The 24,335-nt window shown below is 49.1% G+C and overlaps 6 protein-coding genes across 6 annotated transcripts; 4 read left to right on the top strand and 2 right to left on the bottom strand.

Annotated features, from left to right (window-relative positions):
• Positions 1-1,987: 1,987 nt before the first annotated feature.
• On the top strand, positions 1,988-3,673 carry CDV56_106513 (putative MFS transporter; the record flags this gene model as incomplete). The annotated part of the gene is made up of 3 exons (XM_026760132.1): positions 1,988-2,404; positions 2,472-2,705; positions 2,774-3,673. 3 exons carry the CDS (start codon positions 1,988-1,990, stop codon positions 3,671-3,673), a joined length of 1,551 nt encoding a protein of 516 aa, XP_026618414.1.
• A 270-nt stretch (positions 3,674-3,943) lies between these two features.
• Positions 3,944-6,199, bottom strand: CDV56_106352 (uncharacterized protein; the record flags this gene model as incomplete). Its single annotated transcript, XM_026759971.1, has 8 exons — positions 3,944-4,222; positions 4,337-4,420; positions 4,494-4,843; positions 4,903-5,097; positions 5,150-5,274; positions 5,324-5,806; positions 5,865-5,904; positions 5,968-6,199. 8 exons carry the CDS (start codon positions 6,197-6,199, stop codon positions 3,944-3,946), a joined length of 1,788 nt encoding a protein of 595 aa, XP_026618413.1.
• A 615-nt stretch (positions 6,200-6,814) lies between these two features.
• On the top strand, positions 6,815-9,598 carry CDV56_106130 (putative beta-N-acetylglucosaminidase; the record flags this gene model as incomplete). The annotated part of the gene is made up of 4 exons (XM_026759749.1): positions 6,815-6,868; positions 6,937-7,059; positions 7,139-9,181; positions 9,236-9,598. The coding sequence occupies 4 exons, from the start codon at positions 6,815-6,817 to the stop codon at positions 9,596-9,598; spliced, it is 2,583 nt and encodes an 860-aa protein (XP_026618412.1).
• Positions 9,599-10,453: 855 nt separating this feature from the next.
• On the bottom strand, positions 10,454-12,856 carry CDV56_105919 (sugar porter family MFS transporter; the record flags this gene model as incomplete). The annotated part of the gene is made up of 8 exons (XM_026759538.1): positions 10,454-10,730; positions 10,797-10,911; positions 10,965-11,971; positions 12,025-12,139; positions 12,201-12,226; positions 12,286-12,549; positions 12,653-12,721; positions 12,789-12,856. 8 exons carry the CDS (start codon positions 12,854-12,856, stop codon positions 10,454-10,456), a joined length of 1,941 nt encoding a protein of 646 aa, XP_026618411.1.
• Positions 12,857-18,661: 5,805 nt separating this feature from the next.
• Positions 18,662-21,394, top strand: CDV56_105268 (uncharacterized protein; the record flags this gene model as incomplete). The annotated part of the gene is made up of 8 exons (XM_026758887.1): positions 18,662-18,908; positions 18,974-19,079; positions 19,138-19,302; positions 19,381-19,427; positions 19,486-19,962; positions 20,314-20,371; positions 20,426-20,572; positions 20,638-21,394. The coding sequence occupies 8 exons, from the start codon at positions 18,662-18,664 to the stop codon at positions 21,392-21,394; spliced, it is 2,004 nt and encodes a 667-aa protein (XP_026618410.1).
• Positions 21,395-21,830: 436 nt separating this feature from the next.
• On the top strand, positions 21,831-23,404 carry CDV56_105112 (uncharacterized protein; the record flags this gene model as incomplete). Its single annotated transcript, XM_026758731.1, has 6 exons — positions 21,831-21,971; positions 22,065-22,234; positions 22,289-22,701; positions 22,753-22,863; positions 22,917-23,215; positions 23,267-23,404. 6 exons carry the CDS (start codon positions 21,831-21,833, stop codon positions 23,402-23,404), a joined length of 1,272 nt encoding a protein of 423 aa, XP_026618409.1.
• Between the last annotated feature and the right edge of the window lie 931 nt (positions 23,405-24,335).

The following is a 24,335-nucleotide window of genomic DNA, read 5'->3' as shown; positions in this document are numbered from 1 at the left end:
CTCCGTAACTTCAGGCGGTTGTACTGCCCCGCATGTCCATCGCCAATAACGGCATCTTCCTCTTCACTGCACCGCCTCATCATCATTCTCATCTCCAATTTCAACATCTCAAGTTGCGGGATCGACCAATGAGTGCCTGCAGCTGGTCCTCGCTAAGCAATCGATATCCCTGGATTCGATGGTCCGTGATGCTGGTCTTCCCGCCACTGTGTTGACCCTTGGCAAAAAGACATCATCTATCCACGCCCCTTTCCGGGAGAAGCGTACACTGAAAGACAGCAGTCATCAGTGGCTGTTGGTGGCTAAAACAGACGGATAGACAAGCTATCTTATCAGATGACTTGGCGACCTGATTCTGCTTTGAAATTTCAATCAAGGGCAGTTATTCATCATAGCATGGACATCTGCAGAAAGCAGATTCAGACGCAAAAAGGCCTTCCCTCCTCAAAAGCGCTGATACTGATACCGGCGCTCATAATGTCCAGCCTATTTACAGGGTTTCAAGTCGATTGAGGACTTGCCCAAAGTCTTGCAGAAAGCGCTATCACAATCTTACTCCGGAACCATAATCATATCATCTGAGGGGTCAATTCTCAGATTTCAGACAACCCAACTATCTCTGATGAGCTTCAGCGCCCAGGGTTATTCAAGGGTAGTTGAGACTTGAGACTGAGAAACAACGGAAGCGGAAACCCTCTTCGTTATGGATCCGTGAGATGCTACATTATGTATCCTTGCTTCTCAACTCAAGTCTGCTATCCTGCAACGGGTCCGAAAATATATCATGAAATAGAGAACCAATCGCAGATGAGCATATTCAAGGGACCAGAAGGTCCCCTGTTTCAGGACGCTCGGATTGATCGGGTTCTGGAATGGCTTCCCTGAATTGCTTATCCCTTCGTTGATCCACCAAGGGTGATCGCCACGGTTGATTATGTAACAGATGCTCAGAATGCTGAACTCATATAGGCAAAGAAGATATCCCATTAATGTCAATCTGCCTTACGGTTTATTGTCGAAAGAAATCATTCAAATACCCCTGATTCTTTTTTGCTGGTCGAATGTACCCTTCCGTCCATTCGCGGTTCCTTGGCCACGAGATGATCGCCGGCAGGCGGATCCGTACGCCGCGCAGGCTCCAACCCGAGCTTGGTGCATCTCCTCTCAATTGAAAGTATGGTGTAACACTATGCGATCTCTCTATGAGATGATGCGTATCATGCGTTCCTTGAGGATCGCCCATATGCGATCAACCAGGGCTGCCGTTGGCCACGCACCAGCCCCGTCGTTCTGCGTTGTCGATCATGTTTCCACTTCTGACCAAGCTATAGGCATCCGGGCCCTCTCCCGAAGCATATAGTGGCCCATCAACGTATCCACCGTTTGAGAGGATTACTGGGTCTCTGTATACCTGAGCTGTCTCTGCGTGGGTCGAATATCATACATATTTGAGAAAGACTGCGTAGTGCTTCCAAATCGAGCTACTGAGAGCTTCTGAAGCTCTCCTCCCTAACGATTCTAGCCATTGCGTGCTTCATTGATGTGATGATAGTCAGGCTGAAAATTGAATGCATTGCATCGCGACGCGTAATGCTCGATGTTCAAGGTGGCAGCCGCTCGATCAGTGCCCTTAACGTCATGAGGTGCACATTGCGTCAAGATGCTCGAAAGCTGTCTGTCGTACCTTTGTTTGCCTTGGTGAGCTCTCCCTTTCCATATCTTTCCCATGGTTTGCGCGTCTTCATGTGTACTCAAGGACCCAACCACCCTTTGGACCTTCCGGATTTTGTTCGTTTCACTTGAGATGCCCACAAAAGCCTAATCACAAGTCTCCCTTGTCCTTCTTCAATGTATTGGAGTCAATCGTTTGTGACCAGAAGATCGAACACACTTGTTCCAGTACTTGCAAAACTACAGTCTCTATCCCTATCAATCGCCTTGCACAATGCTCGGGGTTCCCTGGTCAAGATCAGAAGACATAAGTACCATGTCTGACAGTTCTTCCCTGAACTCTTCTACAACCCAGCTGCCCGTAGAGGGCCCTCAAGGGGCGAATTCTTCTTGTAATTCATTCCCTAGCTCACCCAAGACCCTTGTCCAAGTACAGAGTCATCTTGTGAACCATGACAGTTCAACGGAGACAGATGAGTATGAAGAGGAAGATGCAGAGCAATACCTGCGGTTCGCTCCGTCTCGAAAGATAGCCATTGTGGCTATTTTAACATTCTGTGCTTTCCTTACTCCCATTTCTTCCACTGCTATCCTAACCGCTGTTCCGGAACTTGCAATGACATTCGGGACGACAGGAGACATTATAAATGCCAGTAATGCGCTATATCTTGCGTCTATGGCCGTCTCTTGCTTGTTTTGGGGTCCTCTCAGCCAGGTATGGGGTCGTCGTCCTGTAAGTGTGCCCGAAGCGAACCTTAGCGGTGCTGTCAGTCCAACTGTCTGACTGCAACTCCCTACAGATCTTTATCTTAAGCGGGCTGCTATTTTGGCTCTCCACGGCCGCCACTGCCTTATCTCCTAACCTTCCTGCATACTTTACATTCCGAGTTCTCACAGCCCTACAAGGCACGTCCTTCCTCGTAGTGGGAAGCTCTGTAATTGGGGATATCTACGAGCCTCGGGCCAGAGCCTCTGCATTGGCATGGTTCCTATCAGGAAGTATGACGGGACCTGCTCTAGGTCCATTTTTAGGTGTACGCTTCTTCCTCTTGATGGAGAATATGGAGTCTACCTGTTCGCTAACACGCCTCATCAAACTCAGGGTATTGTGGTTACGTTCAGGCCGTGGAGAGTCATCTTCTGGCTCTTGACCGCACTGACCGGCTTCGCCGTCCTGTTAATCATCCTGTTCCTCCCAGAGACCATTCCCCACAAAACGAAGGGCGAGCTGGCGGGCCACCGTCTTCCTCAGAGGATCAAAATGCTGTGGCAGCGCATCTCACCCTTACGTGCCCTCCTTCTCCCCTTCTCCCATCCGAATATCTTCATCACTGGCCTAGCAGCCGGCGCTCTAGTCTGGAACCAATACGCTCTCTTGACGCCAATCCGATACGTTCTCAACCCTCGCTTTCGCCTGACTAGCCCAATCCAAGCTGGTCTCTTCTATCTTGCCCCAGGCTGCGGATACCTGGCCGGCACCTTCGTGGGCGGCCGCTGGGCCGATTACACTGTGAAAAAGTACATTAAAAAATGCAATGGACAGCGCATCTCGGAGGACCGACTCCGATCCTGTCTCCCATACATCTGTATCGTTACACCAGGCTGTCTCCTTGTATACGGCTGGACCCTCGATCAAGAAGTCGGTGGCATCGCGGTACCTGTGGTAGCAATGTTCCTGCAGGGCGTGGCGCAAATGTTTTGCTTCCCTAGTCTTCAATCCTACTGTCTCGATGTGATGCAACCGCATGGCCGCAGTGCGGAAGTCGTCGCCAGCAGTTACGTCTTTCGATACGTGTTTGCGGCACTGGGCACCGGCGTTGTCCTACCTGCTACTCAGTCGCTCGGTGTCGGATGGTTCAATACCATCTCTGCGCTGTTTCTGGTATTTTCTGGTGTCCTGGTGTGGTTGACGGTTATCTATGGCCCACGGTGGCGGGAAGCTGCTGATTTGAAGTACTCCCGGAACGCATTTGGAGCGAAGCAGGCTGGGGCAGAAGTATAAATTAAACATTTATCAATTCGACAGTGTACTATAGATATAGACAAGCCATACAAGGGTCCATTGGGGTATTGGCATTTGATATAGAATGTTGTTGGCTTTGTGCTGAGTGCAATTATATACCTGTCGTCTCACTGGTCTCGGAATGTGCAGCATATAGTCAGGATTCCCTTGATGTATAGACGTATGAATAGTGTCTTCCACTGGATCAAACAACCATATGTGCAGCGATCGTCTCAACATAATGACTTTCAAAAGTCGTCCAGAGACGGATTATCCCTCCCGCGACGATCCACTTCCCTCTGCGCCCGTCATAATATTACCCGGGCCCTTCAAGACATCATCTCTGCTCAGGCAGGTTTCGGCAGACACCCGCGCAAGCTTCCGCGCCTCCACGAACTTCCTCGCATCCTCGCGCCCTTTCTCCACGTCCACAAAGGCAATCGCCATCATCGCCGCAGCACATACAGCAAACAGGAACGGAAACCCCATCCAGTTATTCTGCGTATCGTTGATGATGGCCTGGATCACATTGGGCCCGATGATGGAGGACTGGACCGAATCAGTATTCCGTTCTACTTGTCTTAATTGGAAGGAGATAGGCAGTGTGCCCAAGCAGGCAGGCAGGTATGTAGGCAGCCTGCATTAACGGGAATGATTGCTTACAGCTCGATTTGTGATGCCGAAGAGCGCGAAGAACATGTTATCGTAGCCCTGGGGCATGAGCTCGCTTATCATTGTTTGCGCGTACTACGTGCGCACGGGGTAGGACAGGGTTAGCCTCATTTCGAACGGGAGGGGGGAGTTGTGGTACACGGCGTACAGCGTAGTAGGGGGCTTGGAACAGGCCGAAAATGACATTGTAGAAGTAGAATTCCCACTGCGGACGACTATGAGTTTGGAAGCTGGATGTGACGGAGGACGGAACACTCACTCGGTTATGGTAGCCGATCCGTTGTGTCCAGAGTCCTAGCATTCCCCAGAATGGAATTAGGACGCTGAAGAGGGTTGTGACGAGGAACATGCTCTTCGTCCGAAATTTGAAGTACTTTTGGATGTACCAGAATCCGAAAGTGGAGGCGATTGAGCATACAGCCTGTGTGATGCCTAGATACGTTAACTGTAGAAATGAAAAGGATACGTAGTCGTTTTGAATGATGGAAACCAAGGTTCCTTAAGAGAATGCATCAGTTTCGTTCATGTGGCCTCTTGCAAGACTGCGCTGCACTCACCGGTTGTATTTAGCCCATCGGCAAGCAGAAAGTAAGCGACGAAATAGAGGAATGTCTGTGGCAAAGACCGGACCTCCCTGAGCGCAAGCCAGATTTGTTTGAAGCCAATCGTTGCATAGTTCGAACCCTTTGGGACCTTAGGGCCTGGCCGTTTTTGCTGAAAGATGAACCACCATACTCCCAAAACGACCCAGTCTAGTACCAGATGTCAATTGAATGATACGTCTTAGCTCAAAGGATCACCCACATGAGTTTGTCAAGCAGAGGGCGAGGTTGTTCGAGTAACTATTGTTCTGAAGTGGAAGCAAAACACTCAAGTTCAGTACGAGAGTGAGCAAATATCCAATATTGCTGTGTGCAGTCGATATATTGCTATTCCAATCATAAGCACCGTCCTAACCATCCAACAATGGAAGCATACCTGATGTGGTTCCTTTCCAAGGATTCAATTGCATCATACTCTTGCCGACTGATTTTGCCCTCCTTCAGATCCTCCTCGCGAGCTTTGCGGACATGCGGCATGTATCGAGCAAGTCTGGGAAACACAGCCGCATAGAAAACCAGAGTAGCCCCGTAGGCGATATATGCAACTACATACATCGCCATAGCGGCAGGCCATTGACTAGGATGCCTGATCGCCATCATACCATACTGTAGCGCCCAGCATATTACTGTCAATGCCAGTAGAAGCCAACGACCAAACGATCCGTAGTCGGCGGCACTGCCGAGCCAGACAAATATCACCGTCATGAAGGTAAAACACAATCCATTAGCAATCAAGACCACGGAAGAGACGGACCGCGTGCCTCCAGCCCACGAGACAACGCAGGGAGAGGAATCTGTGCATGGCTGGCGCGGATTGGTGCCCGGTTGCCAACCAGACCCGTTCAAGGCCCATTGAAAGCTTCGAGATAGATGCATTAGCTTGGGTCTGAGATTGTTGCAGATATGTTCTTCCTTACAGTGCTTGACTATAAGAACCCGGGCCAACTCCATTGTCCCCTGAGCAAGTACGAGACGTCCCGTCAGTAAGTCCTAGCTAGAAGAAGACAAAGGCAATGTTACCGTTGTAGTAAAGATAGTAAGACCATAGTTCTCTACGGGTTGTTGTTGGTTGTTCGTATAGATGTTCATCCAGACCGAACAGACGTTCGAAGTCGTCGCGCGTTGACTGAACTTCTTGCACAGTTATGGTAGCTTTTGCATTGCTTCCCTCATCCGGTTGTCTGTCACCGTTGTGATCAGTGTTTTCGATCAATATGCTTGGTTCATTAGACGGATGATTGTTCGGAGACATGACGACGACACTGGGACGACTTCCAGCTCCCTCGGTCAATGTGGTGCAGCTGTTATAACATCAGGAAAGAGGTGAACTGACCTTATAAGCCAGGACTTTCCAGACCGAATTGAATCATTCATTGATAGATCGTCACGGTGATAAGAGTATCAACGCGATGGTTGATGGCGATGGCCAATGCTACCCCGCATCGCTGCTGTTGTTACTGTTGCATTCCTTGGGACAACAATGTCGCTTCTCCTTATGGTTTGGCCCCATTATATTAATGACTAGAACCAAAATTGAATCCTTCATGACGCTAACGAAGACTTTTTAACAGACACTTTGTGATAAACCGATAGCGTCAATACGAGGACAAGAGAATCGATTCGAGTATCGGGGCAGTCCATGTGAATGAAACACGTCAGGTGTTCTCCGCATCTTCTCCACCGTCGTCTCCAACGATTGACCTTCATGTTCCATTCGAATTCAAGAACACGGTGCTATAAAAGGGGTTATCTCTCATTGAACCTGGTGTCCCATGTGTAGAATGCTATATTATCATTATCAGGGGCTGGATTGATAGGATTCCAGGCCAAGACCTAATCGAGATAAAGATTCACCCATTGCAGTTCCATGCAACGAGCTGAAAAGATGCCGCCAGAAGATTTACAGAAAAAAGTTGGCCAGGTATGATCTCGATCTTTAGACGTCCATATAAAAGACTACTAGACTGAGCTGACGATGGTTTTTTTTAGCTTTTTGCGGTCGGCTTTGATGGTATGGTACCAAGTCCAGAGATCAAGACTTTGATCCACGAGTACGGGATAGGGGGCATTGTCCTGTTCAAAAGGAATATCCAAAATGCAATACAGCTCCAGGTATGTGCTACCTTGCCAAAGTCATCACCCCTATATCCCGACGCCAGTGAGGAAGCGGTCCAGCTGATCCCTGCGCAAGTCTCTCACTCTTGCGCTGCAAGAGGAAGCTAGACTGGCAGGACACGAATATCCTCTCTTCATAGGAATTGACCAAGAGAATGGACTGGTCACCCGGATATCGCCACCTATTGCTGCTCAGCTACCCGGACCAATGGCCCTTGGAGCCACCCATTCACCAGAATTGGCTTATCAGGTTGGAGGGGTCACCGGCGAGACGTTGAGGTTCTTCGGGATCAACATGAACTATGCTCCCGTCTGCGACATCAATTCAGAGCCTTTAAATCCAGTCATAGGCGTCCGGAGTCCTGGAGACGATCCAGAATTTGTCGGTCGATTTGCAAGTGCTGCTGCGCAAGGACTTCGAGAACAGAAGATCATTCCTAGTGTCAAGCATTTCCCCGGGCACGGAGATACCGCTGTGGACTCCCATTATGGGCTTCCAGTGATACAAAAGACGAGGGAGCAACTGGAGCGATGTGAGCTGATCCCTTTCCGTCGAGCTGTAGCAGAGGGTATTGAGGCAGTCATGACTGCACATATCTCCTTGCCCGCCATCGGTGACGGCAAACTGCCTGCCACACTCTCCGCTGATGTTCTGAGCATTCTCCGCAATGAAATGCAATATGATGGGATGATCATCACCGACTGCCTGGAGATGGACGGAATTCGAGCCACATACGGTACCGAACGGGGGGCAGTTCTCGCCTTGGAAGGTGGTAGTGACAGTATCATGATTTGCCACACATTTGCTGTTCAAGTAGCTTCTATCCAAAACGTCTGCGAGGCGATACAGTCTGGCCAGATATCAGCTTCACGTCTGGATGAAGCATATAGTCGCGTGGTCAAGTTGAAGAACACCTTTCTGAGCTGGGATACTGCGCTCCTACCACGGAATCTTGATGATTTGTCTATGTTGAACAGAAGAGCTGCCACGCTTGCAAAGGACGCCTATTCACTTTCTGTTACCCTGGTCCGCAGTGAGCCTGGTGTCCTGCCTCTATCAAAATCGGCACATCTTGTGCTTCTGTTCCCAGGGGAAAGAACACCTGCAGGAGGTGCAGTCGACGGGGAAGGTTTAGGAAAGAAAGGAGCTTACAATGCCACGGAGTTCGGCGAGGTCTTGAAAGCCCACAATCCCACAACTGTTGAGCTTCACTATGGCACTGCAGGACTATCGACCGAGCAATACAAGCTTGTCGAAGCCGCTGATGCTGTCGTTTTCATCACCATCAATGCACGAGAGTCGCCCTTTCAGAAAGAGATGGGCCTGAAGCTCTCCCGACATGCTCGGAAACTGGTTACCATAGCCGCTTGCAGTCCATACGACTTTTTGGATGATGACAGCATCAAGACGTATATAACTACCTACGAGCCAACTATTGAGGCTTTCACAGCCGCCGCAGATATTCTTTTCGGTGCCTTAACTCCAAAGGGTGCCCTACCGGTTGGATCAAAAAAGGTCGCGCTGGGTTCTATGCATGTGTCGCCATTCGAAGCCGCCAGGGATCTGACTCAACTGGTCGAAGTCTGGAATACTGCCTTGCCGACGTATCCACTACAAGCAGACAGCCTTAACAGATTTTTGACCCAGACCAACGGACATCACTTCGTTGCGCGACTGGAGTCCAAGGTCATTGGCTTCTGCCTCATGTATATAACAACTAACCGAGGCACGACATGCTGTCAGCTGGCTGTCCTTGCAGTCCACCCCAGCCACCAAAGCCAGGGTGTCGGCACGGCTTTGATCGCAGAAGCGCGGGCGTGGCTCATGAAGAATTACAAACCAAGTTCCCTATCACTAGGGAGCTCCTTCCCACGGTTCTGGCCCGGTATTCCGACTGACCTCCCGCCAGACGTACAGGAGTTCTTCGTTCACCGCGGTTTCCGCCTCAACCCTCTGATTCCGAGATCTGTCGATCTGTACCAGGATATCAGAGATTTCCAGTCACCAGAAAAGTACGTCGGGCGTGCTAAAGAGCGAGGCTTCACTTTCGGCGCTCTTCAGCCCGAGCAGTTTGAAGAGTGTCTGGCCGGTCAGAAGAAGAACTTTTCCTACAATCCGGTGCGTATCCGTTCCCCATCTCTGATCCTACCAACTCGTTACTGACCCAGCCAGGCCTGGACCGACTTATACCACAAGCTCGATCCTACAGAGCACCCGTCTAGCATCATGACTGCATTTGACTCGCACGGGAAACAGGTAGGTTGGACGCTGATGCTGGCCCCGTCGTCGCCGGTCCTGCAGCAGAACTGGGCCTTCCCGCCTCTCTGTGGCCCCAAGACCGGGCTGATCGGCTGTGTCGGAGTCGACGAAGAATATCGTAAAGCAGGAGTCGGACTTGCTCTCCTCTGCCACGCGATCGAGGATATGAAGCAGCGTGGAATCGAGGGAGTCTTTGTGGATTGGGTGAGTCTGGACGGATGGTACGAGAAGATTGGGTTCAGGACCTGGCGCCGCTATAGAACCGGTCAGATGTGATCCTGCCTATACGAGCGTGGTGCACCTATATAGAAATGTCCCATGTATTCAGTTGTTTTGTGCCAGTGAGCTACTCTCAGAAATCTCATCCGAATGTCCTCCAGGCTCCAAGCGATTCTACTGAGAGTCGACAGCTCAAACCAGGTAGAAAACTAAATTCTGTCACAATCTTACCTCCTGGCAGAGCAAAGCCGGTTCCGGCCCGGGTACTCTCAAAGCCGTCGAGACATTCACAATCTCTACTGTCATGTGCAGTCGTCGCCACGGAATCAAGGCATCAACAAGGCGGTGGAGCCTTAAGCGAGTCCCACACCAAAGTTTCCGAGAAGGATTTTCCGAGACGCCCACACAAACTCTCACTCTCTCGGAACAACACTCACCGCCTAACCCACCCTTTGACTGCAAAACCCTATCAACATCCGTTCAGAGCACTGTGGTACAGTGTGAAGGATTGTCCGCCTATGCCCAAGTCCTCAATCAAGGCAGCCGAGTAACCTCGCGATTTTTCCAGGCTGGGCGTGCCGAAAATCGATCGAGGCTCTCAAAATCTGCCACGGGCGTAGGTGGACGATTCTTACACTGTACCACAGTTCAAACTCAAAGCATCCATGTTACAAGGAGGTACGAGAAGATCGTTCTCTTCGTCTAACCTCATTGATTCGTCTGGCAAAAGTGGAAACTAATCAGTCCTTAAATTCAAACTACTTAGACTTCTCTCTAAGCTACACTTGAAAACATCAAGAATTCAAGATCAAATCGGCAAAAGCCCTGAGTCATATCTTCGTGAAACCCCATGTGGCACAACTTCCATCCCATAGCGGTTACAAACTGCACAGGAACGGGTGTCACCAGCATTTACATCTCACTGTTGGGTGAGACGATCTGTCCACTGCCCTCTCTGCTTGCCACCTTCTCGTCGTGGGCGGCCAGGTCGAACTTGTACAAGGGCTCAAGCTTGACGTCGCGACGGAAGATGTAACGCTGGATCCACCAAGGGAGCACCTTGAAGCACTGGTAATGCATGTGCATTCTGGTGGGGACCGCGAAGATATAATCAAGTTCTTCCAGAGTGCGTTGCTTGGTTTCGGGAACCCAGAGGAAGATCATGACAAAAGCTGTGACATTCAGACCTCTGCACATTGGTTAGCACGAAACCCACAAATCAACAAGCAGAAACTTGAGAAAGGATATCACTTACGCATAAAAGCAAAATGCTCCGGTGGGGCCCATCACATGAAGCATGCGTGGGAAAGTGATTGACAAAACTGCGGCCCAGCCAAGGCAAGTAGCGACCGCCCAAGACATTCCAACTTCTGTACGGGAATTAGCTGACAACGAGAACAAAAGAGGCCAAAAGCAGACTTACCACGATGGGAGAGAGGGAAAACCTCTGCCGAATAAGTAAACGGCACCGGTCCTTCTCCTGGAGAGTAAAATGCTGCGAACATGAAAACGAACAGTGCGATACATCCCAGATGCGCTTTGGATGACTCGGGAATGTAAAAGCAGAAAGCGGCCGCGAGCAGAGTCCAAGCCATCTGAGGGAAAGTGAAAAGAAGAAGGCTTCGACGTCCGAAGGTGTCGATAGTGAGTACGGCCGGGAAAGCAAAAAGGAAATTGACTAGTCCGAATCCCCAAGAGGCAAAAAGAGCTCCGGTATTGCTCGCACCCGCATTAACAAAGACTGTCGAGGAGTAAAAGGCCACAATGTTGATGCCACACATCTGCTGAGCAATCATGACGACAAACGAAGCGAGGGTGGCGCGGCGGACTCGCGGGATGGTGAACAACTCGACGAAACGAGTAAGATAGTTGCCCTTGCCGGCGATCTCCTGCTCCACCTTGATCTGCGCATATATGTAGTAGAGGTCGCGCGCAGCTTGCAGCTTGCTGTTGCGCAGTCGGCAGAGAGACTTGAAAGCACGCTTCAAGTTTCCTTTCTTGATGAACCAACGAGGCGACTCGGGGCAGAAATACACGCCAACAAGCAGAGGAACGGCAGGAATGAAAGCAGAGCCGAATTGCAACCGCCAGGCGATATCACCGGTATTCTTGACAGCCAGGTTTGCAGAGAAACCGAGGAAGATGCCAAAAGCAGTCCAGAGTTGCCAGCACATGACCAAGCCTCCACGAATAGAAGCAGGAGTATTCTCGGCACAGAAGACGGGAACGGTCGAGGCCTTTAAGCCCATGCCGAGTCCAAGAAGCAGACGAGTGACGAACAACTGGGGCCAAGTCTGACTCACGGCGCTGCCAATGGGGGAAAGCACGCAGAAGATTGCGGAGATGAAGATTGCGCCACGACGGCCAATGAACGAATTGACGGGATCGGATAACCAGCAACCAAGGGCCGCACTGGCAATGTACGGGCCTCTAGTCATGGATGTTAGCCAGGTCTTGATGCAACTGAAGGATTGACTACTGACGCGTTAACAACTCCAACCAGCCACTGATTGAGCTCAGCATCGGGGTTGGGAGTTCCATCCGGAAGGGTCTGCGTGTCAGGAATACCGAGAGCGACAGGAAAAGAAAGATTGGCCCCTGCGAAACAAGAACGCGACATTAACAACTTATCAGCACGGAATGAAGACCTTATCCTTACCGTTACTACCAGTCTGGTCCCATCCCCTGAGAGAGAAAGGCGTGTTAGTGGCTGTTCATGCACCAAGGAGCGTGATTCGACTTACTGGACGGCGGCGCCAATCGAGCAGAGGATGATCGTGAAATACAAGGCAAAAGGCTGGCGCCATTTGTGCTCGGTTTCGTTACGGATTGCAGTGAGCTCCGCCTCGGTCATGTCGGGGACAGTCTCAAAGTGCTCGGGGTCACGCGCAATGAGGGCGCCCTTCTTCAGCTCAGGGAGAATGTCGACGAGGTCATGCTGAGTCGCAAAGTCCTCGACCTCGCGAATAACCTGAGAAGGAGTCAAGTCTGCCAGAGGATTCTTGATCCTACACGAGAAATTGGTCAACGATTAGTGCCAGAGGAGACGACGCGTGAGGGAAGAGCAGCTCGTGAGGGGTAGACTCGAAGCCGTCGAGACTCGACACTTACTTTGCAGAGAGATTCTTGTTCAGATTGATGTGCTCGTGATGGCCAGTTTCGAGCGCGCCATCTTCGTCACTGATGCTGTCGTTAGGAGGGTCGATGTCAGTCAGGAGCCAAAAGCTGGCTGTCAGGGAAAACCTACCGCTGCTCGACAGGCGCATCAGTGGTTGCAACATGAGCAACGTCTTGCTTGTTGCGTCCGTCTGCCATAGCAAACTGAGACGGACGATGAATCGCTGCTTGTTGTTGCTTTTGTATGCTTGTGTTAAGTGCTATGCTTATCTGAATTGGAGGTTGTGCTTAAAGCTCAGAGAATGCGGAGAAGGAAAGAGAGAGAAGAAGGAAGGTGCGGGGAGGGAGAAAGAAATAGTAGAGGGAAAAACAGAAAAAAATGTGGAAAATAGAAAAACAGAAAAAAAAAAAATATTATTACCATATTCACGAAAGTCCAAAGAAAAAGAAAAATAGAAAAAGAAAGCTGAACAGGCGCGTTCCAATGGCATCATCACCCGATTCACTTTGCATCTGGGGCCTCTGGGCAATTCACGACCGCATGCATCTTTTCCTGTCAGATATACAGACAATATCCACTTCTACTATTGGTCCTCAGGGACCGAAGGATGCAAACTACACTGGAGGTATTGTTATTATGCGCCCCAGAGTCAGTGGCTGCTCATTGAGGAGCCATTGCCGCAATTAATTCCTTCGCTCGAGCGTCTACTCAGTAGTATCAATGCTTTGCACTAATAGTCTACAGCCACTTTAAGCCGGCTACGGCAAGTCCGAATGTAATTCGGGTGGATACCATCTATCCACCAGAGAAGCCTGAGCTACAAGGTCTGAGCGAGTCCTCGGCCTGAATGACCAAGGACAAGAGGAACGAGGAGAGACCGGAGACGACAAGCGAGTATCCCAAAGCGGAAAGCTTCTGGGGTAATATTTTCTTTTCATTACGGCCATATTCGTCCCGTCAACCACGCGAATTGAGCGTGCCAAGGTGGAACCCCCCACGGCTCCGATGACTGCGTTAAGGCGTACTTTAATCCGGAGGTTTACTCATCGAGTCATCGGAATGGGATGCGGAGTGCAAGACTGCTGTGACCATGTTTCCGTTAGGTAGGTTTCGAGAAACAATGTTAAAGGGACATTCTCCTGCATGGTCATCCCTTGAGTGCCATGCGTCCCGAACCTGGGTTCTACCACGGCTGTCAGGAGTTTCAGCGAATATCCATGCAATTATTGACAGACCTCAGAGACCTGAAACAACAAGGCATTCCCCATATGCCCGTCGTATCGAGGTCTGTCTGTTGTTTCTCAACCCCGCTTCCATTCATACGGGATCCCGTGTCGTACCATTATCTATTTCTTCTAGGCTGGAGGTGTCGCTGAGCCGAATGGCCGCTGTCTCAACAGTCAACACTCAATACATGAGCCAATCTCAAGCGAGCAAAAACGCCACCTTTGTTGCTCGAGGGAATATCCCTGCCCGGAATGGCCAGGACCGGATAAGATCCTGGACGTTTGACCAAGATTTATTCGCTACTCTTGGCTGGTTGGCAGTACCGCCCTGTCTAGTAAGTTAAGCTAAGCCAAGAACAGTCAAGTGCGTTTGTCTAATGGCTCCATCTTGGCGGCGATGTGACTTTGGGGAAGTCACGGCCCAAAGCCTGAGAGCTTAAGGAAATAAGGAGAAGGTTGTGGACTTGGGGGTGGGCGGTAGTGGGGTCCGCCTGAGGCTTTGTTCAGACCTCAAAATTGCAACCCTCCTCTTTCAGACAGTTTAAGGTTAAGATTCCTGGATCTCTGTTCGCATGGTCATGTGTTTCTTAGTAGGTGTAATCCCTAACTCTACTCTGCAGTGCAAAAATTTGGGCTTTCACAATGTACAAGGAAAAGTTGGCACAGAGTCTGGGACAGTGTAACCAAGGGACGAACTCCAGATCAGGAACCCGGAGAAATCTGGGGAGTACAGTAATTGGATTATGCTTTGGGTTTAGTCTGTCTATCTAGTACCCGCACATTCCAACGAGCACATGGTCATCTGCTCCCTTGCTGACCTTCCCCCTCTGGAATGTGGCTTAAAGGGACATTTTATTACTACTCCCACTGAATACCGAATACTGAGAACCCCACCTAAGGGCAACAACTTGAACGGACATCACCGTTATAAATCATTGATTGTGAATTCACCATCCTCATGATCCATGGCTAACAAACAACCTTCTGAGCCTGTTTAATTGCATACATACAGTCTGCAACTCTTGCTGGGAGTAAACACTGGAGTTCATAAGTCTCATCAACTGTGCTAATAGAATGTAAGAAGGATTTGAGTTTATTATCAGTACGGTAGAGGCTCGAGTGTACCAGGCCATAGGGTCACAGCACTCCAGGCCTCCAACTACGACTCTACGAGTCTGGCTGATGGAATAGAATCAACGCCATGTGGGGAATCGCCCTCGTTCGCTCTTGCCTGGCCTGGTCTGGTGGCTGGTGATCGCCCAATCTTTCATTTAACTTTTTCCTTTATTTTTCATTTTTCATTATTTTTGGTTTTTGTTTTCACCCATAGTTCAGAGTCTGGATAAATTCTTTGTTCTGCTGTTTGCAGCCGGTGAGAGGGTTCAACTCTATCAGTGAATAATTCATGACTTGTCTGTTTCCACAGTGGCGAAAAACTCTACAATACTCACCGAGAAAACGGCTTAAGCCATATGTTTCATGTCTTTATGCCAACTTTGAAATTGCTTGTGAATATCCAACCATGCTCAAAGCCTCGACAGAGACGTGGTACAGAAACCGAGACTCCGTTCCCATGGCATCGAGCATTCATGCTACACAATCTCAGCCGAAAACTTTGATATGAACCCGGACACGACATATCCCGATATCTCGCCCGAGTCACGTTGGACAGCCGTGTCAGACCGTGGCCAAGGTCGCACACAATAACTCGAGGCTAACAAAAGATTTCACTCTCGTCGCTCTCGCCACAATGGGCAAGAAGACAAAAGCACTCTGAGTCAGATGTCTGCAATATTTACCAGGGTAGAGGCTGTCTGCTGATCTTGCTGATACGGTTTGTACGGTGCATTGGAAGCCTTGCGCCACTACTTAGCGGAGGGATTTATGGACCTTTGACTGAACTGCGGCTTTGAAGAGGCCAAGCAAGCCCATTGATCGATAATTGGCCCCAACCAGTTCCTTTTGAAAGCAATATGGCAGGGTTTGCTTCCGAGTCGAAGTTGCCGAACACAACAATGACGATCATGATCTTCCTTCAATCTATAGATCCGGCCTGGAAGCTCTCGATTCTCGAAGCTCAGTAGATCCCTTCTAGAAAAGGGCTATTTGGAGTTCGCCTTCCAGGGGGATTCCAATCTCCTATGCGCACCTGAGTTACAATGTATACTTTTGCACGGCATTGGATGAAGCTGCGACCACTACCTTAGACATCAGGCTTATATCTAGTGATACTGTTTCAAGTTCATACTGAACAACAGTTTCTTCGTCTTCATTCATTCTCTGGAACTTCAAGAAGTAGGAGTCTATAAAATGTGTCTGATTGCGAGGTTATACTTGTAAAGAGGCGCTCCCCTTCTGGCTCATAGGTCAAAGAATCAACGATATCCATGTCTGATGACAGTTATGTAAGAAAGCTGCCATATGTATTTAACTGCTCTGTAGCAAAAATATTTAGCCGAGGGTAGTGTTGGTGATTAGGCTGGATACAAACTAGGTACATATACTTTGGAGCTATTTATATAAGATAACCTTTCGCTCGGATTATTGTTGTTGTAATGTCATAGATTATTAGATTCTCCCAAAAGCGCAGACTTACCTAGTAGAAGTCTTCAATGTCCGTCTATTTGGGGGATATCGTCTCTTCCCTGACATAACTAAATATGCACTTATGACCAGTCGACATTGTTCTCTTCCGCTTCAGTTCTCAAGCTCACTTCGCCAACTAGTCAGAAGTTGGAAACTACCTATACGAACCGGCCAATAGCGCAGAGTTCATAATCTTAGTGCATTCAAGCTTCGTCCATCCAACGCTTGTTCAATATCTGACCACTAAATGAATGTTACATCGTTTACTTTCCTTGAGTGACTAGGTAGTTCGCTAGGAAGATAGCCGAAATGAGAAAGGACCCAAGAAAGATAGATCCTCTATAGACATGTTTTATGCCTCATGATGGCCCCAATTACCTTCTGCATTGCTGCTCTCCTTTGAGCCATGATCAATGGCCAGCTTATGCAGCATTTGGACATGACTCGTGCTGTGTGTTGGGTATTCTTCATTCTTGACATATACTTACGGACTGGGAGCTATTCTCACGAATGCTCAATGCGAATTATTTGGAAAAAAACGCCTCCGTCATTAGTATATGTGATATCCATGCAGTAGTAGGTATGCCGCCTAGAAACCAACCAACCTTGTGATGTGTGAAAGTCCCACTCCTGCCTTCTCTCGTAGACCTGTCTCTTCATCGGTAAGCACTAGCATCTGCTAGTGAGACATCGTCGAAGGAGTACAATTGCGCAAATACTAGGGAGGTCTATGCCCGAGGAAACTATATAAGTGTGCTCATTTCCCGCTGTGCTGCGTCCGTCTTTCAACACTCAACTCTCTGGAGTCAAAATTTGCAGAACTTCAGGTATTCTCTGATGTACTGTGTGATTGCCATTGAAGAACATATGCTAATACTCTTAGGAGACCCTCCCATACCGCGCGATACAGGCCACCCAGTCTTGTCCTGAAAGACGACTGCAAATATGAGACCCCTTAAAGCAATCATCGCAGCAACCCTACTCGCACTTCCTGGCGCTTTGGGCCAAGAATGTGTGGGGCAAGGAGTAGGGAGCTGTCAATTTGTCATGACAAGTTGGGTAGACATCGGAGACAGTGCATTTGACGTTGACCTCTACAATCATGCATGTGAAAAAATTGGGGAAGCAGACGGTGTCGATCCTGGCCAGGCGATAGATTCTCAGCTGCCATACACTGTCGATATCATCGAAAGGGGAGGAATAGGTCAAGGCTCAGGTGGTGGGATCTATGCTGTATTTCAATATGCTGGAGGCACTTACGGGACTGGGCATTCCAGCTACGTGACTGGAGACTGCAGTCAAGGCCTCACAGGATGTTCCTGGTTTCGCTCTGCGTTCCCTTGCCCTGGATTCTGATCTTATCTGCTAAGAATCGGATTGTGGATTGGATATTTGTCCATCGATTGGTGAGTCCTATCCCCAAGCTCTATCTTCCCCAAGAAGCAACTCTAATGTCCCTGAAAATGCAGTTCCGAGTCCGCTCGTTTCCTTTCTTGAATTTCTTATACATCGGAAATTACTTTAGTTGCCGTCAATAAATCAGTACCGGAGAGCTTGATTCATTTGGATCACTAATCTTCTGGGCATCAGGATTGTAGGTGACAAGCCTAGGACAAACCTATGGTTGATTTGCTTGTAGAACACACCAGTGACGAATTTGTCGATGCTGATGCCAGTGGAGTAGTCACAGCAGAAATAATTTCTTTTCCCCATGAGTCTCCGACAAACTGCAGTTTGTTCATATACCAACAAACCTTAATAAGGCCACATTGCGCTCTGTATATCGGATTTGTCCGGTTAGTATGCTCACTGTCGAGGCATCTGTAGTCATCGGGATGGACCAGGGCAAAGCACATACTCTACTTTTGCACGCTGTTTATGATCGGGGACACTCAATGAGTAGAGAAAAGTACTGCAAATGGCCGAACCTCGCCGAAATAGTCGCATGGAGAATTTCTACCAGCAAATAGGTTGTGGCAGTACTGTACTCAAGGATGATCTAGGTCTCCATAGCTAATTACCCGATCAAGTTAGATCTTCCCCATTCTCCGCGTCACGTGTATAAGTTAACATCCATTCTGGTTTCCGAGATCGAAGATGAGAATTTCTATGAGCTCATCCATATACGATGCAATCATCGGCCTATATATCAAATAGAGGTCGAAATACATGGCTTATCATTGTTCTAACATGAATTTCACCCAATCGGACCTCCCTTCCGTGCAAGATCTCCTGCGCTCAGGAAAACCATTTGTCCCCTTTTCCGAGTTCTCGGTTCATGACATCTGTGACCTAAGTCACGAAGAAGCCAATGACTGGTTGGAGCGCAGGTTGCAGGAGGAAAGGCCATTTGTCATTCATGGCTTTGACAGACTAGACAGCTGGGACAAGCGCATTCTGAGCAACGAAAGCCTGGTAGACCTATCTTCCTCGGGATGTATGTCAACAGTCGAATATCACTACTTTGATATCTCACTTGCTGACCTTCCTCGTTGCTTACAGCAATACCCGTGAGGAACTGTCAGACGGGACGAGATGTGCGTATGAAACTTGCGGATCTTTTTCAGTTTCGGGCAGACCATACGCGAGGTAGCAATATCCGAGAATCGTATGTCGACCAACCAGCTTCTCGATTCTACAAGATATTCTGACTGTGGCATATTCAGTCTATATGCAAAAGACCTCCAGTGCCCGGAGGAGTGGGTAAAAGCTTTGAAGGCCATCTTGCCATCATCTCTGCAGCACTTGGGTTCTTTGGACTTGTTCCGAGTATTGCCCCGAGACATTGCACCGGAGGTCTTGATGGCCTATGCCGGAACTCAGGGATCTTTGTATGCGATCCTCTCGAATGCTGTATAGGATGCATGGCTGACGCAACGAGTGTATTTCTACAGTTCTGGCTTTCATAGATGCTTTAGCGGGACGGTTGCTCTCAATCTCGTGATTGAATCCAAAGGTAACTGGCTCGGAACCAATTATCGGGCCATCTGAAAGGACAAACTAACCGTTCGAAGGCCGTCCGTCAGGGTCAATTTGCTTCGGTACCGACAGACAATCGCAAACAAAATATGACGCTTACATGGAGGAATTGGGAAAGTCATCGCATTCCGACTGGGCCTACGTTTCAATCGCGCAGCTACGATCAGCCAACTTTCCGATTTATGTTACCTATCAAGGACCTGGCGACCTGGTTGTCTATCCATCAGCAACTGCACACCAAGTTTGGAACATTGGTCCGATAGTTACCAGGGTCGTTTGGAATGTCATGCATACGTCTTCTATGGTATCATTCTTTGATTACATCCAACCCGCGTATCAAAGGCAATGCCATGCAGACACCGGCCGAGTCCCATTGATTCCGCTGCACGCACTCAGAGATACTACTATCCTTAGCGCAAAGGAGCTGAAACTCCTTTTGGAGATCTTCGAGCGGTTGGTCGACGATGACGATACGGGGTCAAATATACCCGTAAAGCTTGTGGATACTCAAGGTGCGGTGGTGGAATGCAATTTCTGTGGACTAACTATCTGGAATCGGCATTTGCGTTGTAAGCAATGCGGGGACTTCGACTTGTGCTTGACATGCTTTGTTTCTGGACGAAGTTGCAAACATGTTACGGACTATACCTGGGCTGAGCTGATTCCCAGACAAGATTGTCAAGCGATAATCGATGCAACTCGAAAGAACAGTGGTTTTCTATCCTCTTCAAATCCCAGGATAGCAGAGTAAGTATTTAGTTTGACTTTTAGGCTCGTACCTACGACATTCTAATGCCCTTATCTCGACTGAGAGCTTGTCAGCGTGCTTCAAAGCCCCCACAAAGCTGACCAGTCATTCATAGGCAGAAATCACTGGGTCTTTTGGCTGGAGCTGCGGCAGATGCTCGACGACAATCTGTGGTAAGTACGACGCCCATTTCACGAAATTTCAACCCACATATTGACTCTCGCCAGGAACGCCTTTGCCATCTGTGCCGAGATAACCATACAGTGTGGAAAGGCATCACATGCTCCCAGTGCTCTGCGTTCTTCTGCTTCCGTGGTCTCTACAGACATTTTGATATTGATCTCATTTCTCTACTCCGAAGAGAGGGCCCGTGGGTGTGCCCCAAGTGTTCTCAAGTGTGCAACTGCAGATGTTGCCACTTTACTCAGCCGCATCAGAGTAAAGAAAAACCCGTCAGAGCCCGCATCAAGCCTGCCGACCCCCGAGGCCGTATCATGGGCTTTGTGGACAACGTGTTCGACCAGAAGAGAGGAAAGAGAGCCAGCGTAGGTTCACAAATGATACCTTCGCAGACGGCTGTCTCTCTGCAAGGACGGAAACGACGTAGACTAAACAGCAGCGAAGGCTTTGAGCAAGGACTGCTGGATAGCAGCAGGTTTTCTTCAGTGGAGGATACTCAATCACCTGGAATCGGGAGATCAGAATCAGATGACTTACGGAGCAGAGGTACTGCTCAACCAAATATGCATCTCGCCAAAACGCATTCTGATGGAGATACTTGGCCTAAAGGACAGCTTCGAATTTCTGACCTGGTCGAGAGCCGGGCTGAGAGTGCGGCGGCTGAAGGAAGTTCTCGCAATCGTGCCACACAGTACCGACCTGCTGTACTTCCTGAGATATCAGACCGGCGCGATCACCCTTCAAGAGAAAACAACTCTCTCCTCTCATCCACAAGTGAAGACAGTATTCCTGTTTTGGAGAAGAGATTGGACGCTCTTCGTCGATATGCGGATGATCTTCTCGAGCTCTCTTTGGTGGAGTCGCATGCTAAACTGCTTGAAAAGATCACTGCATTTGAAACCCAGATTGAGCAGATCAGGAGGCGAAAGGCCGAAAGGCTCTTCAGTAATTTAAATCGGGATTTCCCCGATCTGGCCAACGTAGCCATGGAAGAGGCGCGACGGCGAGGACTATGAATGTTGCATACCATCATCATCATGGGAATATCTGACTACGCAAAAGTGAGTCTGGCACACGAAACAATCGACCTCACTGGCAGATCATGATTGTGGATGTGGAAAAACAACGAAATATACTTCTGCAATATTGCATAGTCAGCTTGCTGAAGCGATGACTGGCACTATATACTGGTAGAATCGCCTCATATTTGGTAAAGACGGGCAGATGAAACAAGCTGATCTTTGGCTTTAAAACACAAAATGGTAAAGAGTCGATTGACACCATGTTGGTTTATGGATCAGACAGGGAGACCGGCATCTCAGCTCAGCCCACTCAACGAGGCTAATGCTTCTCCGCACCCCTCGAGCTGATCCCCTCAAGAATCCAACATAAATCCTTGAGTGTTCCTTGACGAACTTACCATAGAACAATCCAGTTACGTGATCTTTCAGGATGGATCCCATAGCGGCTACCCAGCTGGCAGCGGATGTAGCAGGCATCTTCTTAAAAACCGTGAACACCGTTAAGGACATTATCGAGACGATGAAGGGCGCCCGAGAGGCCCTCGTCGAGCTACTGAGTCGCTGCGAAAGGGTACGCCTATATCTCGAACTGTTTAGATCTCTCATTTCCAACCCAGTTGAACGATCCATATCATTATCTTTCAATGATAGTGCTTACCGCCAGACTGCGGACGAGATCCTGGGGTTTGTTCACAAGATCGCGGATGCCTCGAAGCACTCCGAAATCTGGATGAAGTTCAGCTGGGTTTTCTACAAGGCCGATGTCACCGCGTTGGTCGGGAAGCTTGAGGCCCGTGAGAAGGACCTCAACCTTGTCCTAACTTTCATTGCAGCGTATGAGTTCTCAAAAAAATCCGAGTGGATCTGAAGCTGACGTGGGCGCGACAGTCAGTCCAGTGTGGTAACTGAGAAAGAGATCAGTGCGATGAAGGGCCGTGCTGAAGAATGGGCACAAATCACTGAAACCTTTGGCACGACTCATTTGAGTCAAGACAGCAATGAATTGGTCTTGAAACATTCTTCCGAGCAAGGGAAAAAGGGACAGGGCTCACACAGAGGATCGCACAACGATGGAAAGCAAGTGTCCCCCAATGTGATACAAAGCCAACCTTCTTCCGATTCGACGAAACCAGCACTGTGGCTTGGAAACGTCGTCAAGACAGGCTTGGACCCGGCGTATCTCAAAGAGAGAGCGCGGTTGTCCGACGCAGCATATTGGGGAGATTGGCATCAGTTGTTGTCTTCACTGGACACAGGGAGACGCCGCTTTGGCGAGTCGTGGTGTAATTCTTTTCATCTGAGTATGCGGCTCCACGAAGTGAATTGAGTAATGGCTGCTTAATTCTGGACAGGATCAGAAGACGATTCCCACCGACTGAGCCTATGGACTCCTTTGCACCAGGCGGCGTATATGAATGCGCCGAAGAAGGTGGTAGAGAAACTTATTCGACTAGGGGCTTTCAGTATGATCTTGTTTCTATATAAACTACCCTGAATCTGTTGACAATGAGGCTAGGAACCCTGCCGACTGCAAGAACCAAGGGCGAGTTCCGTTATCAGGATCTGACGGCTGTTGAGATTGCCCGTGAAGTCGGATACTCAGATCTTTGGGACATTCTCACTCCGGTTATCCGTCATTTCGTTCCTGCGAGGGTCCTAATAGATCTGGAACAAAAGCTCCATGAACTGATACACACCGAACTAGCTGGCTTTGCTCTTCCGAAGTACCTTCGTCTTCCTCAGCTGGTGGTGTTGACCGAGCTAGAGAATCCGGAGATGTGGTTTCCAATCCAACCCCAAAGTCAGCACGGAAGAGTGTGTCATCCATGTGCTCATGGTTTGAGCAGACTACTGACTTTGACCTAGGGATTCCTGTTTCGTTTGGACGGTCGAGAACTCGTGGTTCTGAGTGTAGGGAGGAGCCCTCCGATGCCCAAGCAACTCTACCGTGTATCGGCAACAGGCTGGACAGCGATACATGATGCAGTTGTGTTTCGAAGATAGCTCTTGGAAAGTTGCTTGCCTCCAGCAGAAGTTTGGGGTTTGATATGTTGGTCCTGCAATACTACTGCTTGAAGTGCTGTAGTGGCCTGGCTGTTTCAATCGCATGTTGTATACATGATTTACACTGTGCGACTGATTCGTGGCCATCGATCAACGGTTACATTCATATGGACTAAATAACCTGGTTCACCTACCACCGCAGCAGAAAAGAAGAAGACGTTGATGACCGATTACCACTTCGGGAGTTCCGAGCAATGACAGCATGGCCATGTAATTTAGTCATAGTCGAGTCCAGGGGATTCGAGAATTTTTTTCACCTCGTCTCATTATTCTTATCGCAATTTCCTTTGTTTTTGCTCCAGTCCTTTTGCTCCTTGGAGGTCATCGTATACTTGAACCTGTTCCATGGGAACCAAGCGGGCAATCGTCATCGGGCGCCTCCACTGCGGACCTCGCATCACCATCATCGTTTCATTTCCATCACCTGTTGAAGTCACTTTTCCCCAAGTAATCACATGTTCCTGTGGCTGATACGTATCTCGTCCACCGCCTGATATTGCTGAAGCTCGCTTTATCCATCATATGAACGAGTGTTTGGTATGTTTGACCCCCATTCCACTGCCCCTTCCTGCCGTTCTCCGCACACGGAACTTAGTTTGTGGTATTCCAAGCCCTGACAGCAGGGTAGATCATCAGCGACCTAGTTCAGTACCAGAGGGTCGGTACCTTTTGATGTTTGATCAAGCAATCACCTCGACTGACTAGACGATCTATCCAGTCAGCTGGAGAATCCGATCGAGTCGCAGTCATAGTTTCTTTATAAGGGTTCGATCATTCCGGGGGCCCAACTAAACACACTACGACGTACTATCCTGACCGCCTCCACAGCCCACATCCAAGCTATCGTTTACAGACGCACGATCTTCCCAAC

Source organism: Aspergillus thermomutatus, assembly GCF_002237265.1.
Source record: "Aspergillus thermomutatus strain HMR AF 39 chromosome Unknown NODE_8, whole genome shotgun sequence".
In the NCBI taxonomy this organism is placed as follows: Eukaryota; Fungi; Ascomycota; class Eurotiomycetes; order Eurotiales; family Aspergillaceae; genus Aspergillus; species Aspergillus thermomutatus.
The sequence above is the reverse complement of the archived record's forward strand: the minus strand, read 5'-3'. Positions and strand labels throughout refer to the sequence as shown.